The 18,902-nt window shown below is 39.7% G+C and overlaps 1 protein-coding gene across 10 annotated transcripts in view; it reads right to left on the bottom strand.

Moving 5' to 3' along the window:
• Positions 1-18,902, bottom strand: part of DMD (dystrophin) — a 1,019,805-nt gene that overhangs the window by 642,721 nt on the left and 358,182 nt on the right. For all 10 annotated transcript variants that reach the window (XM_081003446.1, XM_081003453.1, XM_081003448.1 and 7 more), the window contains exon 8: positions 1,386-1,564. In XM_081003446.1, the coding sequence (XP_080859572.1) occupies positions 1,386-1,564 (179 nt within the window). The remainder of the gene's footprint in view (positions 1-1,385; positions 1,565-18,902) is intronic.

The raw sequence follows: 18,902 nt of genomic DNA, 5'->3' as shown, positions 1-18,902 counted from the left end.
CTACAGAAATGCATAACCAAAGGAGAGATACAGAGGTTTTTCACTTCATAGTGACAGCTCTATATAACCTAACCCTAAGGAGGGGGAAATCACTTGCAAAATCATTTTTGTCCTAGTCAAAGAGCTTGGAAGGCCCATGGATGTGTGAGGAGAAGGAACCGGGGCGGGGGGGGGATGCCTGGAAAACAAAGAGCAAGAATTGGTCTCTAGTACCTTCAAAGTAACTCTGGTAGTTCACAACTGAAAGTGTTATACCGCCTGGGAAAGTTGATGTCAGTAAGTCAATATTTTGCCTCATGTCCCAAAACTAGACAAATAAAATTAGAAATGGAGAGACATCAATAAGGCTCTAGCAGCAGCTCATCCTAATGTGAGGCCAATTGTTTCAACCATTAGCTATATAAGAGCATACAAAGTCTGATTACCAAGCGTGGAATTGGAACACTGGATGGGCTGGATGTCTAATTAAAGGCCAAGGTAATATTATCTCATTGGTGGATGAATTCCTATGCTCTCAATGACATTTCTGACTCAGAAAAGATGTTTCTTCCAGGTTATATGGGGTAATAAATGGTGTGTGTGCTTTATTTTCTACTTTCTGCTTATGAAATATTATAAGTAGGATAGTGTGGTATTAAAAACTATAAAAGATGCTGATTTGGGACACTGGCTTGGATATGGAAGCCCTCCGCAGAAGATCCAACAGAAAGCTTATTTGTGTATAAACTTATTAACTGTGCAACAGAGGTAGCTAAATCCAAACAGTATCCTGTACATTTTGAGCAGTGAATAAGTGCATTGCTTTTGTAGAGAGTCTACTGAGTAATAAAAATGTTCCAACTATTTATGCTTTTTCATACATACAGATGATTTAATGAAAGACTGAGAAAGCTGATGGACAGAGCAAAGCAGTTTAAAAGTGACACAGCCTTTTAAGTAAGCTATGTCTGCGACCCTTAGAGCGCTTGATTGGCAAAGCCTTACTAATTTCAAGACGTGCTTTGAATATAAGACACCAAAATGTCACAAAATCTTACCTTGAATTACCTTGCTTCGAACAAGGAAGTGTTGCATGCTATTGGAGCCTGCTTTGCATCATGTAATGCACAAAAAGCGTAACTTTCTTCATTTCAAAAACAGTCTATTACTTCATGCATGGCAGTTAACAGTATAAACCATGCAAATAAAGTATACATAGAGTGATATTCAATGTTAGTCATATTGAGAATTAACCACTTAAATCAATGGACATGTAAATTCTTCACTGTCTGCAGTGGGTCTACTCTGACAGTGACTTAATTGGATCTTGCCCATAGTCTCTTTTTCACTAAATATATGATTTTATTGGCTATTAAAATTAGAATTAAAAACCCCAAATAACTCACCTGTTGTGAAAAGCGCTGTTGATGTAACTGGACGTGCTCTTCTCTGATGTGCTTTGATTGCCGTGGCAATGTTTCCACTTCCTGGATGGCTTCAAGAGTAACTTGCTGGGGCAGGACTTGGAAAAGTGATGTCACGTACATCAGGATGGACTTCTTATCAGGATAAGGAGTTGCGACATCTGGAAAAGTGCATGAAACACAGACAACATTAGATAGTTTGCAAGACTTCACAGAAAGCAAACAGGCTAATGAGCAGTCAGTCCATTGTCCATTTAAGCCCACTGGGGACTAATTAAAGTACTACAATCAACTCCAAGCTTTAATATGAAACTCAAATGCAAATGAGGAAGAGCAAAAATGACTCTAGTGTCTTTCTAGTTTCTACAAGTTTTTTCCTGCTTATAAGCCTTCTTCCATTTAAATGCAGACATTGCACAGTTAGAATGAATGACCTTCATAAAGGCAGGCAAAATAAGCCATTAAAAAGCTGCATTATATGTAGATGTTACTATTGCAAAAATACCAATAGGTTAATGACTGAAGTAGCTATACCAGGCTGATGGGGATGTAGCAGCGAACACTAAAGGAAGCAAGTACATTAAATAAAAAAAATAAAACTTGGATCTGCAGTACCTAACTGCCTTTTCCAATGCAAACTACATGAATAGGGACATGGATTTCATCTGGTGGATTTCCCTCCAGAACAAAATGAATGAATAGGTAATTCCTATGGGATTTTTCTCTCTTTTTGTACTCATGGTGCCACTTTGAATATGAGTTTCAAAATCAAAATAAATTATGTGTAAAAAGCTATAGCTGTATGTACTCACATAGCTATACAGCTAAGAACATCAGCATTAATATGAAAGTTGTGATCAACCACTTCTATTTCTTTCCGCATTCCAAAGTAAACAAAATCGAGAAATGCAGATTAAGATGCAATTAAATGTAATTAAGACGTCTAAGAAAATCATATGAAGGAAGAAGAAGTCTTAAAGTTTTACTTTCCCCTCAGTTGTTATATGTGGTGGAATACAAATCAGTTAAGATTATACAAGTCTAACATGAAATACTAGAGGAAACATTAAATGCTGTTTTCATGAATATAAAAAATATGGCTTTCTGAGGCTACAATCCTATATACACTGACATGGGAATAAGTTCAATTAAATTCAACAGGGCTTACTTCTGAGTTGAACTATGGAGAGTGGAGCTACTGTTCCAGAAAAGGCCTTGATTTAGCCCACTATTTCAAGTCACTAACAATTTGTAAAAATGTAAATTATGCAGCATTGCTTTCAAGTAATTCTTTTTGTTGCGGCCATTAAAATTTACCTCATGTACTCAGTGAAGTGAATCAAGATGTAAAGAGGCTGTTGTCTAAGAATTTATCATTAATCCCATAAGTGCTTAAATACAAGCACTGGCAGAAAGCCAAGAACTATTAATAGCAATGAGGTTTTATTATAATAAATCTATCCCAGGCTTCCTAAGATCTGCAAGGTGCAATGACATTTGGTTCCCCTCTGCTAAAGTTATCACTGTAGAAGAACAGACATTTCACATTAATTTCCCATGCATATTTTCAAACCAGATAAAGGTCATGTGTTTCAACATGCCTGGCTCTCTCATGTATCCTAGACACACTGCTCAGATACTAAAGGAAGAAAGGAAAGGAAGGAGATCAAAACAGCATATAGTGTGAGGAGACTGGTAGATGAAAATCAAATGAACTAATGCAGTCAGGCCTGAATCAGTGACTGCAAGTGAACCGAGCCCAATTTGGGGTCTGAAATGTACATACAGTGGTACCTTGGGTTAAGTACTTAATTCGTTCCGGAGGTCCGTTCTTAACCTGAAACTGTTCTTAACCTGAAGCACCACTTTAGTTAATGGGACCTCCCGCTGCCGCCGCGCCGCCAGAGCACGATTTCTGTTCTCATCCTGAAGCAAAGTTCTTAACCCGAGGTAATATTTCTGGGTCTGTAACCTGAAGCATATGTAACCTAACCTTAACCTGAAGCGTATGTAACTTGAAGCGTATGTAACCCGAGGTACCACTGTATAACTCTTATGGGGCTGAAACGGTCCAACAGATTCTGAGCCTTCCCTCTCCTTTGACTATAAGTCTCTGTGCCTGCCGCATCTTTTCCAGGGTGGGTTGAAACATCCCTGCCTTTCCAAGTTATCCAAGAATGTCCAACCCACATCTTGTAACCCTGTTAGGAAAGAACATTAATTCCTAAAGGAAAACTAAAATACTGCATACAGGGCACATATCACTGGGCTGGGCCAGGGAGTGGGGTGGGCTGGCTGGCTATCACCCTTGACATTGGGAGGTTAACTTATACTGGGAGGGATCCTGATGGTCACAGTGCATGCCTTACACAGTCATCACAACTGTGGGCTTTCTGCTATTTGTATGCATTAGCCCCACTGAAATTTTTCAGTGGAATACAAAAATAATGAAGGCATTTCTAGATTTTAATGTACCCTAATTGTAATGTGAGATAGATTTAAAAAAGCTATGAAAGAGACTGTCAAACTGTTGCTTTCAAAACTAATTCTTATACTGGTTAATCAGGCCCAGTTAGATCTTATTAGCTAGATGCCTGTGACAACCTTGACATCCCTAAGGGATGCAAACAAAAATGCACTGTCTAAGCAATAAGATGTCGTTTTGAAGCATAATTCTAGTCAGGAGAATCATACAGGATTGTAATGTATCTGGCAGACAGGCAAGAAGGTGTATGGATTGAATAATGTCTCACATTCATCGACAAATATCATCCTTTGAAGAAGAGCCACTTACAGCTGGGTAAATTAATTTCAAGGCATTGTACAGAATGTCTTTTTCACAACTGTGAATACATGTAATATAGGCTTTTTAAGAGTCACTTGCCTAAGCCTCTAGGCAGGAAAATTTCTATCAACTGGAAGAGAGTTGATTCATTTTATTTCCTTTTAGACTATTGATGTGCCACAAATGACTTGGAGAGGTGTGAGCAGGCAGGCTGGTAGGTTTTTTGGACTTCATTACAATGCTGGTGCACGTGCAGCATCACGTAAGTTTGGTTTTGTGACTCATTAATACGTTCATTAATGATATACTTCTTTTTGCAGTGATACAATATTATCCAAACTACATTAAGCAGATGGTGCAGAATGATCTCAAACACTTAGAAAGGATATTCAAATGAATGATGAAGCCTACTATGGATATATCCAGAGTACTGTTTTGTAAAATAATCTCAATGATATATTTATAATGGTGAATTATATTTCTATTCAAGAAAGGTTTCAGAGTTATTGGTAATTATTAATTGAAAACATCAGCTGATGACTGAAGTAACTGAAATACTAATAAGAATGTTTCAGCATGTTTTCAAAGTCACAAAGTAGCCCTTTCTTTCCATTGTTTATAATACTTTGTCCAATATACAGGAAAATTGAAAGATACAAAAAACCCATGATAAACAATGCAGCTTTTGTATGCATTAATAACAGGAGGTATAAAATAAAAGCATCCAAAACCTGAACAAAATACTTATACAAAAATGGTTTGTATATATAGTACAATATATGTTTTACTATATAAAAAAACTGTTCCTTCCTATCTACTTGTTATTCTGGTCCTAAGTATCATTACCAAGTGTGAAAGGCTTCTGATCAACTGAGCCTTCACTACAGTCAAGAGACTTCAGGCACAATTGACTGAGCACTGTACCATGGCACAACCTCCACGCAATTCAGTGAAATTCTCTGAAACAAAGGGAAATTGTGCAGCAGTGGTGCTTGACTTCCTTTGCTGCTTAAACAAGTGTAAATAGAAGAGCTAACTGGCTTGGATCATTAGTAATGAAGAGCTATTATTTAGCTGGGATCCTGATTTACTCAAAGTAATTTTATTTGATAGGTTTGTGAGCTATGTGAATGTGTTGGCTGATCACTGGACAAGTTTCCTAATGCAAGCAAAAAACCCAAATCCCAACATAAATTTCCAAGAGTAAAGAGAGATCACAAACAGGTAATAGAGGCTCTGATGGTAGAAGCACAGGAGCAGAAGAAAGGCATGGCAGGGATCATAAAAGCACCTTCAGTTATATATTAAGTGAACAGCAACACAATTCACTGACTTGATGATAGATCAATGACAAAGAATCTGTGAGCTTCTTATTTGCAAACATCATACCAAAGAACTAAATAAAATAAAATCACCACGCTAAAAACACTCAGCAGCAGTTTCATTACTTCTGCTGTTTGTTCAAACCTATAGTCATGTGGCTGCCAGTAGTCAACTTCTGGAAAGACTGAGATAAAGTTGTACTTGAGAGATACCCCACCATTTAGTTGTGGGCAGAAGCTACCTCAAATGCTTATACAATAATAAAGTTTTTAAAAAGACCTAGACTGGTCCATAAAAGCATTAAATTTATGTTGTTATTAGTATTACCTTCTCTTTACCATAAGGTCTCCTGGCAGGTTACATTAAAAGCAGTATTAAAAACAGTTTAAAGCAACATAAAATCACAGAAATAAGGTGGGCCCTTAAAATATACATCTCAAGTGTCCAAGTCAAGGTAAAGAGGTGTACCTTCAGCATTCACAAGAAACAGTATAATGAAGATGCCAGAAAAGCCTCTGTGTGGAGGGAGTGCCACAACTTAGGGGCTGTCACAAAGAATGCCTTTTTCTAGACAACAACACACACACAACTGAGTTTCTGAGGAATGTGATATAACCAAGAGAGACCCCTCTGCTGATATTAGCACCTAAGAAGGTCTGTGTCCATCTTTCATGTATTTGGGGCCCATCATTTAGAGCTATAAACACTAATGTGAGTACCTTGAATTGGTCCAACGGATGAACTGCCAACCAGTATACAGGGCCTTTATGACATCTAAATGGAGCCCCAGCCAGTAATCTGGCTGCTGCATTTTGGACCAATTGAAGTTTTCTACTCATCTTCACAGGCAGCCCCACAAATATAACACTCCATCAAGAACAGACTTGTGGATACACAATGCTTTGGCTTTGTTGTTTGGTGAGATCATCTTAGAAGCAGACCTTCTCATTTATAGAACATTAAAGATATAGTATTTTTATATCAATCCTAATGAATGTCTTACATAATGCACTATAGCTCTACTGGGGCATTCTAATTTCTATCCGTGGAGGGAGTATGGCCCCTTCCCCTCCACCCCAACTTCCACCATTGAGCAGGAGGGTCGGAAGGCGGGTTGTAAGCAACTTTGGCTGAATGTAGTTACAGCTACAGTCTACTTTGTGATCAGGATTTGCAGATGTGAGGAGAACTGTAACTCTGCACAAATGAATGTACTTATAATCCACCTCCAGACCTTCCCATTCAACAAGGGCATGACAGGGGAAGAGGGGCATGATCAGTGCATGTGCTCTCTTCGCAAACAGAACTTAAGAACACATAAACAGGGCTTCTTTATAAAGAAAACTTGTGAGTGTGCCAGTACTAGACTAGGGAAAAATGAGTTTTACTGCTTGTCAGATTGTAATGAAAACCGTCTGTGCTGAATTCAAACAAATTGTGCCAAATTAGCTAATAAAATGTGGTTTAAATGTATGGCAATGGGGTGGATGTGAAAAGGATCAGAATAATATGAAAACAAGGCAATCTGTTTTCACATAAAGCTCCCTTATCAGAAGAAAAGCAAAACAATGTTCCACTATAATGAAAGCAAAACAAAATAAAACCAGGCCTCACACATTTATTGCCACATTCATGATGTATTTATGATCAGTGATGAATTTTATGCATCCATTAGGCCTGCATCATTACTTTATTAATAACTTTGCTAAATAATAGTAAACCTTATGGCATTCAGTATGGACACCAGCTGAAGCATGTAAAAATAATTAAAAGTTCCTGAAGTTATACACTGACAGCATAATCCTATGCATGTCGACTTGGAAGTAAGTTCAGTACCACCTTTTCAAGTGTGGCTTACAGCTGTAATCCTGTGCATAATGCTTCAAAGTACTTTCAACTAAACTAAGTAGTAGTTCAGATGCACTACCAAATTGTAGTTTGTCATTATGTGAATGAGCAGTCAAGGAAGAAGAAGAAGAAGAAGAAGAAAAAGAAGAAGAGTTTGGATTTGATATCCTGCCTTTCACTCCCCTTCGGGAGTCTCAAAGCGGCTAACATTCTCCTTTCCCTTCCTCCCCCACAACAAACACTCTGTGAGGTGAGTGGGGGTGAGAGACTTCAAAGAAGTGTGACTGGCCCAAGGTCACCCAGCAGCTGCATGTGAAGGAGCAGAGACGTGAACCCGGTTCACCAGATTACAAGACTACCGCTCTTAACCACTACACCACACTGGCTTGGGCCAAGGAGCCCAAGACCTGCACATGTCCTTCTAGCCATGTCCACTACGGTGCCCTTTCTCCTTTCCTGGTTTTGAAGCAAACCATGTGTTGTAATTTCTAAACACGGATTGCAGGAGAAGTACAAAGAGTTGCTTGCTGGTTCAGAGGAAACTTAACAGTTTTCCTCAAATCAGGAAAGGAAGGAAAGACTGCGGCACACAAGAATGCATGACTAAGGTATAGAACACCAAACCATTATTACACATTACCCCTGAACCGCACCAGTGAGACTTAATTCTTAGTCAACATGCACAGAAAAGGTGCGTACATTTCAACCTCTCTGTAACTATACATTGGCATTTCACAGCTAAGTATGTATTAAAAAGTGAACATGCCTTGGAAATCTCATCTGAAGTAACTTTACCCAAAACCATAAAATGCAATCTGGACTTACAGTATATGTGAGGAACTTCTGCAGTCATGCATATTGTGACAAGTCCCCATAGATCATTGCCTGTTTATACCCCAGCGAGAGATGGGAGATGCTCAGGGTGATAAGTCTGGCCAGCCCTTAAACTGAAATCTTGAGTGAATCTGATTCCACCAGTTCATTCATGCCTAAATCCCAAAACCCGGCCTGAATTTAAAATGGAACTTTGAATAAAGCAGTGATTCTGCTAATTGTAGCAAATTCTAGTGCCATCAAATGTATCTACATTAACAATACATGAAAGTCAAGGGAGAGTTAAAATTCTGGGAACAAAATGAAGTGGGCATCAGTGAGAATAACGGTACTAGAGAATAACTACGAGAATAACTAAAGTGTAAAAAATTGATAACTTGCAAATGACCGTATTTTTACCACCTGATTAATATGTAATAGAGGTCAAGAAAGAGGTAGTTGTCAATGTTAGCCCCTCTGTTATTTGAGATGCACAAAAATACCCCATGTGGCAGAATAAATCACAGGCATAAGGAACACTGCAGTAAGCTTGAATTTTGAGATGGCTGCTCCACCTCTGACCAACACTGACACTCACCTTCAGTACTACCCTGTAACATGCCTATGATAATGATAGGATGGAAAGGCCTCAGGGATGTTATGCATGATCATTATTTACTAAGAACCTTCAAAGAAGCTGTTTGTCAACTAAAATATTTTACAAGATGAAAGCCAAGAAGAATTGTGATACATTGCTACAGATCCTGAATAGGTAAATTAGATGAGATAGCTACAAAATAGGGTATAATCAATGACATACAGCATGACAGCATCTTTTCAATGTCAATTAATTAAAGTAGTTAATCAAGAGGATGACTCAAATTGCAAAAAAATTGGCATTTTGTACAGTTAATTACGTGGACTATAGAGGAAGATGGGCTGGATAACAACATAATAGCTTTTGGAACAGATTGGCAGAAAGGATCTGCTGCCCTTCTGCTAAGTGAGCTAACGGAGAAAACACAAAGGTATTTGTTGAGGAGAAAGTGGCACAGCAATGCTCACAAAGCTGAGGAATTCCTACAGCAAATCTGTAAAGATTTTAGTCTAAAGTGAAATCAGCTGTTAAGAAGAACAAGTTAAAAGGTCACAAGAGAAATATAACACAAATTTTAAAAATGGTTTCCAGCATATTTTTACATGAAAGTTGAGATAATAAGGAATTGAAAGCAAACTTTAATTTTAATTTTTTTAAATTCTGGTGCTTTTTAAAGTAACCCAAAACAATGACCATTTGACAGTTTCAAAGATGCATGCTCTGATCCTGGTGATCTGTTCCAGGCACAGAAGTTGAAAAGGCACACTTAAATGCCAGAATCTCTTCTCTCTCTCTTTTTCAATTGGTGAAATCAATTAGGGGATGCTGTCTGCACAAGCTGGGAGTTTCCCAGAGTTGTGAATTTTAGGAGTAGACAGCCTTCCCCCAAGGGCCATGGCAGGACTACAGAGGGAGGGGAGGGAAGTTAGGGGGAGGCATTTCCTGCTCCCCATCGCCTGCTCCTATACCACTACCATCCCTGTGCATGCAGGTGTATAAAGGTAAGAGTAAGGATGTTGCTGTGGAGGCTGGTGGAATGACCAGGTGGGCATATTAATTTCCAAAGCCTCTTGGACTGACTCAAGAAATAAACTTTTTTTGTGGGGGCTGGGGGATAAACAAATACATTCATTTCTGGGTATATCCAAGCTTGGAGGAGTACATGCATCTCTTAAGTCACTGGGTTTAATCCACAGTAGTGGGATGGCAGACGCTCTCTCCCATACCTGAGCAACTCCCTCAGCTACCACCCTGCCACCACTTAGCAAAAACTTTTCCAGTGACCAGACAGCACTGTTAAATGGGGTGGACTCAGCTGCATAAGTTGTTTCCCCCTGATATTTGTGACACTCTTCCCCCTCAGTCATCCAATAGCATAATCTAGCCCAGGGTCACCAATCCAGTGCCCCTGAAAGCTAACACTGATGCTACTGGGAAGGTCCAGCAGATTCTATGATTTCATTTTTTAAAAGAAGTTATGGGGGGAAATGTGCAGGTAGCTTCTAAGTGATTTCTGTAAGTGTGCATGCACACGAAAGCTCATACCAATAACAAACTTAGTTGGTCTTTAAGGTGCTACTGGAAGGAATTTTTTTATTCTGTAAAAAGAGCGAGGTGGCCACCTTGTATATTTTTTCTGGTACTGAGGAATGCTCCTTGTTATGAGACAGCAACACCATGAGAGAGAGAGAAATTAGCATTCTGTTATCACAGGTGGTTGTCTCTCTAATTTGTCACACTCCCCATGGCGGCCATTTTGTGTTCTTCCAGCCAGTTTGTGGCTTGCACTCCCAGCACACACACACACGTCTAAAATGGTTGGTGACCATTTGGCAGGATCATCTGACTCCAAGGAGGAGTTTTTAGGGAGCTGGAAGGGTTACCAGGGAAGAAGGATGTGAGAAAGTCACCTTGTGCCCTCTTGCACAAGATTTGGGCAAGTCTCTTGATTCAACCCAACATGCATGCCATTTTGCATGCCATTTGGATGCTGCTGCTCCATCCAAATACATGCACACAAATTTAAGATATGAGCCTGATGATTTAAGTGCCTAAACATGGCTTTTATTATTCAACACACATTTAACAGTCTAATAGCCTTTCCCAAGGTCACATACAATAAATCAAAGAAAGAGCCTGAATTATATTTTCTTTTCTCTGCATTAAGTGCCATGCTTCAAACATCAGACCACATACTGGTAGAGTATTCAACCAAGATAAAAGAGTTTATCTGCTAGGATTATTTGCCAGCTTTCCTTTCTCTTTTAATCAAACTGTCAAGTACAGTCAGACAGCATATTTGCAAACTACACCTGCCAAGTCTTTTAGATTGTCAACTATTTTATATGTACTTCATGTACTTTTCATGTGTTTTATGTCTGCTATCTTTTCTCCACTTTACTTGCCTATTCTTTCTTAAGGTCAATGGTAGGTATACAAATGTCACATTCCAATCTTTATTTCTGGGCTTGTCACATCAAACAGACCATTTCAACAATGCCCCTCATCTCTTCCCTAGTGTTTATGCAGAAGCTTTCCATTTCCCTTGCTTTGTACATGCCCTTCATAAGAGGGTCCCCTCAATAAAGCAGCTTCTGATGAAAACAACAACAACAACAACCAGGCCCTGGATAATTCAGGATTCTGGTTCTGGGCACTTTTAAGTATCATTAATTTCAAAGAGAATATTAAGCACTTGTCCATTGGATAGTTAATGAAAGCTATTAATTCTGACTAGGGTTATTGGTTTCTTCCCAGGATGGGTCTCCCCAGGTGGCTGATTTTGGAAGGACAGCAAACTGCAAGGTAATTTATTTTATTATTATATAGCATTTACTGCTCAGAGGAAGGATATGTGCTTGTTGGATTTTCTTGACTGTGTGCGTTGGGCACTGGGATGCCTTTTGACACTCTGCCCCAGTCAGAAGAATGCCTTGGATTAGCCCTGTTGTTTCCTGTAACAAGAAATTCCTTACTCTCACCTCTTCCTTGTGAAGTAAATGCAGTGGCGGCTGGTAACATGTCAACTTGGGAAGACGGCCATTTTCAACCTTGCTGTTTTCATCACAATAGGACCTCTGAGGACTTATCTAGGAAAATGTGTCATTGCATATATGCAGAGTGCAACTGTCTTCTCCTTTCCTTCTATGGTTGGGGAAAGAGCTTCCGCAAGACTAATCATAATCAACCTCCATTCTGCCTGAAATTTGAGAGAGTATCTTCCAGGTTTGAGGAAGGATGTGGAATCATACCCAGATAGGCATAGAGTCCAAACTCTCCATTTTAGAAATTCACTGACAAATTCACAAAACAGCAAGGTGGAAATAATAGTATTAGCCTTTCCCCTCCATTTGTATGCATTCAAGATATATCCCCTGCTAGGGGAGGGGGTTGTTGGCAGCAGATCCACACACCTTTTCTGCATAAACAGACTAAGAGGCATGCCCTTCTTGAATTCATGATCTGGCTGCCACAAACATGGCTCCTGTTTTGCTCCCAAAAGAAGCACCGCAGGCTTCTCTAGAGGTATTTAATGCAAAATTAGCTGACAAATGTTATTATGTATGGTTCAGGTCTCTGCCTAGGAGTTGCCCAGGCTATTCTTACAAAAAAATAATAATAATTGGGTGGTGGTGAGGAGAAATATAGAATTTGACCACCTTTGAATTAACAACTTGTTCTAGAGGGCTTCCTCTCTAAGCTCTAAATTGGTCCTTAATTAATGCCCTCTTAATTATCTCAATGTTTACTCTGCATCTTTTATCATATAATCCCAATTAATCAAACAAACACAATAAAAGGTTTTATATTGTTGTTTGTTTTCACATTTCAGTTTGGACCTAGAATTTCTCTGGCAGTTTGAAAAAAGATGGTGAATCCTTAAAATGCCCTTCCACTTGTTAAGTTTTCAGAATCGATTTTCTCTTGGGTAAAATAATTAAACGAATAGGTGATGTTTCCTCAAATAGCTCTGAAGCAAACAAAGCTGTGCACGAGCACCATGCATGATAGTGGCACATGTCAGTATATCATTGGTTTGTGTACACACCATATGATGAATAGGGAGGATTTTATTTTTTTTAATTACGGTGGCTTTTAATTAGCCAGTGCAGGAAAGATCAATAGCACATCCACATCCAAATGCTTAGAGGAGCTTTGGAGGTTAAAGAACTGGTGACAAGGAATGCACTTTTCTCCAATACAGAAATTTAGGCCCCTATGGGGACAAAAGCTAGGACTGGTTGCCATACAGACAACTAACAGTATTGCAAAAAGAACAGGAGGCAAATGTTCAAATATGCTTCATTTAAATGCTTCTCTTATCATGTCAAGAAAGAATCAGCTGGTAAAGGTTTTGCCAATTAAGTGGTTGAAGCCAATTTTCTTACCATTTTAATAGCATTTAAACTGCTGAAAAAGAAGCTAGCCACATCAGATCTGCTAGCCTACAAACTAAAATTTATTGCATTTTAGTATTATTAATCTGTATAGTTACAAATTATTTTGTACACTGGTATCTCGGGTTATATACGCTTCAGGTTACATACACTTCAGGTTACAGACTCCGCTAACCCAGAAATAGTACCTCGGGTTAAGAACTTTGCTTCAAGATGACAGCAGAAATCGTGCTCTGGCAGCGCGGCGGCAGCAGGAGGCCCCATTGGCTAAAGTGGTGCTTCAGGTTAATAATAGTTTCAGGTTAAGAACGTACCTCCGGAATGAATTAAGTACTTAATCCGAGGTAACACTGTATACATTTCTACTTAAATGTTATGCATGCTATATTAATTAAAAGCCATGGTTTCGTTCTTCACAACTACTAGGATAGTGCACACGCACAAGCGTGCACGCGCGCACACACACACACACACACACACACTGTATAATAAAATCCCATTTTCATTTGTTATAAAAAGAGACACTTTATTTTGTTCACTTGGATCCTCTGCTGCAAAAAGAAGAGCCCTTCCATATTAAGAAGGGCAAGTATGGATACAATCTGTTTTATTTATTGTCTAAATAAACAAATAAAAATCCCATTTTATTTTTAGACATTTTGATGCAAAGGTAGTTTAGGCACCTTATTAACCCTAATTACTTCTCTGACCACTAATAGCAATAGATACTTTAAAACACACACACACACACACACACACAAACTTTTTTTATCTTGTTGAGTAAGGCTTTAACAATCTGCTCCAAGGGACTTCAATGCTATGTTTCCCCCAAGAGATAGTAACAGCCCCACATTCATTAACACTCTTAATGCTACAGACAAATTATAACTGGTTTTCTTATTTATGTCTCACAAGCCTAAACACACTCTTGAGATTTGGTGTGAAAATGTAAAGTGTTGAGCTAAGTAGTTATAAAAAATGACTGCCATTGTACATTTATCATTATTTTGGTTTCGTGTCAGTCCCAGAATACTTTCATTTGTTTAATTAATCTTTCCCTAAATTTTGCATGCAATCAAGTCACTAAATGTGTCTGAAATGAGAAGAAAGGCCATTTCACAAAAGGAGAAGGGATACTAGTTCATTTTGTAGTACATTAACTGCTCCAGTGGAGCAAAATAATTAATTTTTCTTCATTGTACCATAATCAGCAAACCTAATCTTCAAAGTAAAACAGCAAACAGCTTTGCAATTGCTCAACACACTTAACTGTCATTCAGATTCACTGAGTGAAGTCCAATAGTTTATTAATATTCTGTAGATGCTTGCTTTGTATTCCATACCAGAAGCTGAAAAATGTCCTTTTAGTCACTGCCAACTACATCAATTAACTTTCGAAACGATTTTGTATTCACCTATTTAACAACTACTATTACAAGCAATTTATACTGCAATAGCAAAAAGTAAATCCCAAGCGATACTTTATGCCTAACAAGCAATGGAACATTTTTTAAGGAAAGTAAATACTGTCCCCTATCTATTAGCAAGTATTTACAGAGGGGATATATTCAACTAAAACTTGTACCTAATCCAGAAGAAGTAAGGTCTATATGCATGACATTACTTTCAGTATTTGTTTGAATACCAACGTTCCCTAACTTACTATGACTTTTTACTTCAACTTTTTATAGAATCAGCCAGTAAAAGGCAAATCATGCCTTCCTATTCCTGCATTGGCACAAAAAATTGCCAGGAACCTGGAAATCCGTGAGAACACAATAAAAACTCTGTTCTAAAGTTAACCAGAGTCTATAATATTGTGTCTCATAGTGGCCAACCAGCCCTGGGATGCTCAAAAGCAGGATATAAGGGCAATACCTCTTCCACTATGTTGCTCCCCAGAAACTAGTATTCACAGGCATGCTCTGATTCTGGAAGTGGTATATATAGGGTCGTGCAAAATATTTGCAAGAACTTCAAATCAAGAATGAAAGCAGGGTCATTCCAGACAGGTTTAGGGTGGTCCCTTAACTGTCTCTACAGCCACAGCAGGTATTGCAAGCTACCAACCGTTTGACTTCACCCCCAAAGGCACACTCCTCCATTGTCTCCTGAAACAGATGGATGCCAACAACTGCAGGAGCAGAATAGCTTCCACTTGTGCAGTGGGTACTGTATCTTCCTCCTGTACACTATATAGTGGTACCTCGGGTTAAGTACTTAATTCGTTCCGGAGGTCCGTTCTTAACCTGAAATTGTTCTTAACCTGAAGCACCACTTTAGCTAATGGGGCCTCCCGCTGCTGCCACACCGCCGGAGCACGATTTCTGTTCTCATCCTGAAGCAAAGTTCTTAACCCGAGGTACTATTTCTGGGTTGGCGGAGCCTGTAACCTGAAGAGTACGTAACCTGAAGCGTATGTAACCCGAGGTACCACTGTATTCCTAAATCTGTTATGGGATATAGCCCACAATGCTTTGGGCCACATTTGGGGTGAGATGGGGTGCATGCTGGGGGAAGAAAGGGGGGGGAAATCCTTTGCCCAAGAGAAAGTCGTTCCAGTCAAGCAATTATTTAGCTGAATACTGTCCTTGGGGCTTTTTTAAGCAGAGGTAAAGTATATCTCTGAAGTGCCCCAAACCAATAGAGGGTTACACAAAGTACTTGGAGGTACTTCTGCATCAGGAAAACATATGGCTGAGAAGAGGTGGGTGATGTAGGGCTCTTTTGTGACGGACAGATCCAAATTTTAGTTAGAGGAATGATTTTACCAAGGTTCCCCACACAAATATCTTTGCCACATGCCACACATCTGTCCTTGTCAAATAAGCTTTACACTTAGGCTTGTTCAAACTTCTGCTTGTCCCATGTCTAAAAAACATGGGTCCAAGCGGTTTTGCCTGTGCCCTGCTGCTTTACCCCATAAAACCTGCTCTTTAGTGCTGAGTCGGAACAAATGTCAATCTGGAGAAAACCTGATTGATGTTTGCTCTGATTCGATGGGTTCCCCTAGGGAAAAGCAGCAGGGCTAGTGGAAGTATGGATGAGCCCTTATTTTATGTGACTTTTGGTTCCAATTGAGCAAAAGACAATCCTGAAGCTGTTTCAGAATGAAATTCTGCTTGTTTGCCTTGCCCTTTGCAATATGGCCACCTGCGTGACCCTGACTGCATACATACCTCTGACCTCTCTGTTCATTGCTCTGGACCTCACTTTCGGTCAGACCTTTACAACTAACTAGCCTTTGGCCTTTCCAAGTGACTGCTACTGGTCTGATATTAGGAACTGTTAAGCTTACACTCTGCTGCCCTCATTAGTCACCCAGGGCTCAATGTCAGAAAGTTGGCAGGTCAGGCTCTGAAACTGGCTGCCTCCCCAGGCTGCCTATTGACCTCCCTTGAGGTTGAATGAATTCAGAGAGCAGTTTATTCTATGTTCCCTATGTTTCCTTACCTGATAATTTCTGTGTTTGATCTGATCTTTCCCACAACATAAAAACTACTTGTGGAACTCTAGCGGAATCTTGTGGAAGTTTAGCACTCATCTGTATGTTAACTGATTCCAGTAAAAAAACCATTTGCAAACTCATTAACCCAGAAAATTGCAGGACAAAATTAGTGAAAGTATTCCAGCATGCAGTTCCTTCCCACTGTTATCATGGGGGAACAGAAGCATATATATGAGTATATAGCTCTTGTTGTTGTTGTTGTTCTTTAGTTGTTTAGTCGTGTCCGACTCTTCGTGACCCCATGGACCAGAGCACGCCAGGCACTCCTGTCTTCCACTGCCTCCCACAGTTTGGTCAAAGTATATAGCACTATTCAGTGACAAAAAATGACACTGCTAACACTGTCTTTATCAGGATGTTTTCAATCTTTCTTTGTTTGCTTGTTTGTATTTTCACAGGGCATTTAAGTGCTAGTCTAATACTGATGTAAGAATAATTATGAACTGGATAATATTTGTAGAAATGCTATTGGGTTAAAATTAAAAATGGACACAAACTTTGATGATAAATAATTACTTATACACTGAGAGGACCAACAGCACTTAAATGCCTGTAAAATGTGTGGTAATCCTGGTAATTAACTACCAAAAATATGGGCTGATTTGTGAATCTATAATTGTCATACAGTACTGCTTCTTGAAGTGTGCAGAGGAGCTGGCACGCTCATAGTTGAGCTAGGAGCAGATGGAGGTCCTGATTTATGAACGGACCCCTGAACAAGGGGGATATACACACATCTGTTGACATTTTGTGGAACCCTGGTGGGTACGTCTACAGGTATCAAGAGGGAGTGGTGGGTCCATATAATTAGTGCCTCCATGAGATTCCAGGTGGTAGCCAGCCTGCTAGGAGCCTGAGGCGCTGCTGGAGGTGATCACATGGGGGTCCACTTTTCTATGACACAATCCCAATGTTACTTTCTTTATTGCATATTTTTGTGATGTGAACAGCTGTGGTCTTTTACATTATAGTATAGCAGCTCGTGTAATTTGTAGGTCTTTGATTAATAGTAATTGCAAATGTTCACATGCTGCCTTGGGAAGGGAGAGCGATCACAGCTTGCAATGATCATCATGAAACAACAAAAGAAAGATGAATTCACACATTTGGGTGGCCTCTGAAGAATCTGTCATACCCAAAAAAGAATCTATCAAATTCAGAGAAGCATGTGCAGTCAGGATTACAGAAATATCATGGCTAGAGCAAAGCTAAGCTTGGTGGAATAGACTGTCTGAAACACCAGTCAGCAAATACATTCTTCTTCTACAATTTATCTATATAGCACTTTTAACTTGCAAAGGGTTTTATTCAAGTCCCATTCATTAAAGGTGCATTAAATATCCCACACATACACACACATTTGCAGGATTATTTGTCCTTTGTGAAAGAGGGGGAATATCTGGAAACCTTCATAGGCCTAGCACATTTTAAGTTTTATTTTTTTTAAAGCAGGAGGGTACTCTAATTTTTAAATATGTGGCAGCTGATGTCAACCCCCCCCCCCATTTATTAATATATCAGAATAACAAGCAACTTTGCCACTGATAATGCCCCAAGAACAATATTGTGTAAGAACACAATGTCATCTCCAGGGACATTCTTATGAGATAAGGGTAGGTATCTGTCCCCACTGCAGCCATCTTTTCTTCTTTTATCCGTGAGTAGTCCACATCTAGGGACGCGGGTGGCACTATGGGTTAAACCACAGAGCCTAGAACTTGCTGATCGGAAGGTCGGTGGTTCGAATCCCCGTGACGGGGTGAGCTCCCGTTGCTCGGTCCCTGCTCCTGCCAACCTAGCAGTTCGAAAGCATGTCAAAGTGCAAGTAGATCAATAGGTACTGCTCCGGCGGGAAGGTAAACGGCGTTTCCGTGCGCTGCTCTGGTTTGCCAGAAGCAGCTTAGTCATGCTGGCCACATGATCCGGAAGCTGTATGCCGGCTCCCTCGGCCAATAAAGCGAGATGAGTGCTGCAACCCCAGAGTTGGCCACGACTGGACCTAATGGTCAGGGGTCCCTTTACCTTTACCCCACATATGAATGTATTTGAATTTGTAGCTGGGGAGCAAGTCCAGTTTTTCCCATTCATATAAGTAGCCATTCCCCCTCCCCCCCGGCTTCCTACTTGTTGATTCTATTATGCCAGTTAAGGGCCAACATGTCATATACACAAATAGCTGTATGTGCACCTAGTGGGTTTTTTTAAAGATCCTCTGCCCAAGAAGAAG

Source organism: Podarcis pityusensis (assembly GCF_964106645.2).
Source record: "Podarcis pityusensis genome assembly, chromosome: 4".
In the NCBI taxonomy this organism is placed as follows: Eukaryota; Metazoa; Chordata; class Lepidosauria; order Squamata; family Lacertidae; genus Podarcis; species Podarcis pityusensis.
Note: the sequence above shows the minus strand (reverse complement) of the source record. Positions and strands in the feature narration are given on the sequence as shown.